This window comes from Pundamilia nyererei, unplaced genomic scaffold (genome assembly GCF_000239375.1).
Source record: "Pundamilia nyererei isolate P.nyererei 1_Seehausen unplaced genomic scaffold, PunNye1.0 scaffold03449, whole genome shotgun sequence".
Classification (NCBI taxonomy): Eukaryota; Metazoa; Chordata; class Actinopteri; order Cichliformes; family Cichlidae; genus Pundamilia; species Pundamilia nyererei.
The window spans coordinates 2851-3730 of NW_005190850.1; the positions used below are offsets into that span (position 1 = coordinate 2851).

Here is an 880-nt window from a genome sequence, read left to right on the forward strand (position 1 = left end):
AACCTGAAGACTGATCAGACAGCTCCGAGTCCGAATCCGGCTGAAGTTCTAGGTCTTCTCCATCCGAGTCACAAGGGTTGACTTCACTCAGGATCATTTCCAAGACCTGCTGCATTTTCTTTCCTTGGAGAGGAGGTTCGTACACCACAGAATTCTTCAGGGCAATGAAGGATTAGGCTAAATGCAGTGAGATTATATCCACCTCAACACAAAAGGAAGTCCCCCCGCCCCGCCCCCACATACACACACACACACACACAAAGAGCAGTTGGCAGTTAGACATCAGCAATCATTCACACACACCCACTCCCCTCCAGAATTCTCAGATAACAACCTAATTTACATATGAATGACTAGCCAATTTAGCTTCCACTTGGCTGAAGCAAAAGCCTAGTTAAAGTTCATTTGTGTTCAATATGACAATGTGAAAGAAAGAGTGGGCTTTAGATAGCCAGTATGTAAAAAAAAATGTATACTTAAAAAAATATTAGCATCACTGTTTATGTTTGTATGTAAACTTTAAATGACTGATGACCCTTAGCGCAGATGTATAGATGAACATCTAGATTTTCACCACCTTTTATAGACTATTTTCACTGTCTAACTGCAAAATATGTATACTTTCTGGTTATGTTCTACTGCTAAAAATGATGCCTATGCATGCCATTGCACTGAAGTCAGTCATTCTTCCTACCAGTCAGCTCCTTCGGGCAGACGTCAGGCAAAGAGCGGATATGCCGGTAGCGAGGTGGGGAAGGATCTCGCTCCTTGTGATAGATCCCATCTCGGCCTCCGCTGCTGGGACGAGGCACTGGGGAGGAGCTGTGACTGGAGGCCATGTCATTGGGACGTGCCTCCCAGCAGGCTAGCTGGAAAAAAA

At 44.8% G+C, this 880-nt stretch overlaps 1 protein-coding gene across 1 annotated transcript; it reads right to left on the minus strand.

Annotated features, from left to right (window-relative positions):
- Positions 1 to 3: 3 nt before the first annotated feature.
- Positions 4 to 874, minus strand: LOC102207695 (vacuolar protein sorting-associated protein 54-like; the record flags this gene model as incomplete). Its single annotated transcript, XM_005755812.1, has 2 exons — positions 695 to 874; positions 4 to 123 (listed from the first exon to the last, which is right to left on the minus strand). Coding segments are annotated over exons 1-2 (265 nt in total), but the record flags the coding sequence as incomplete, so codon positions are not given.
- Positions 875 to 880: the final 6 nt, after the last annotated feature.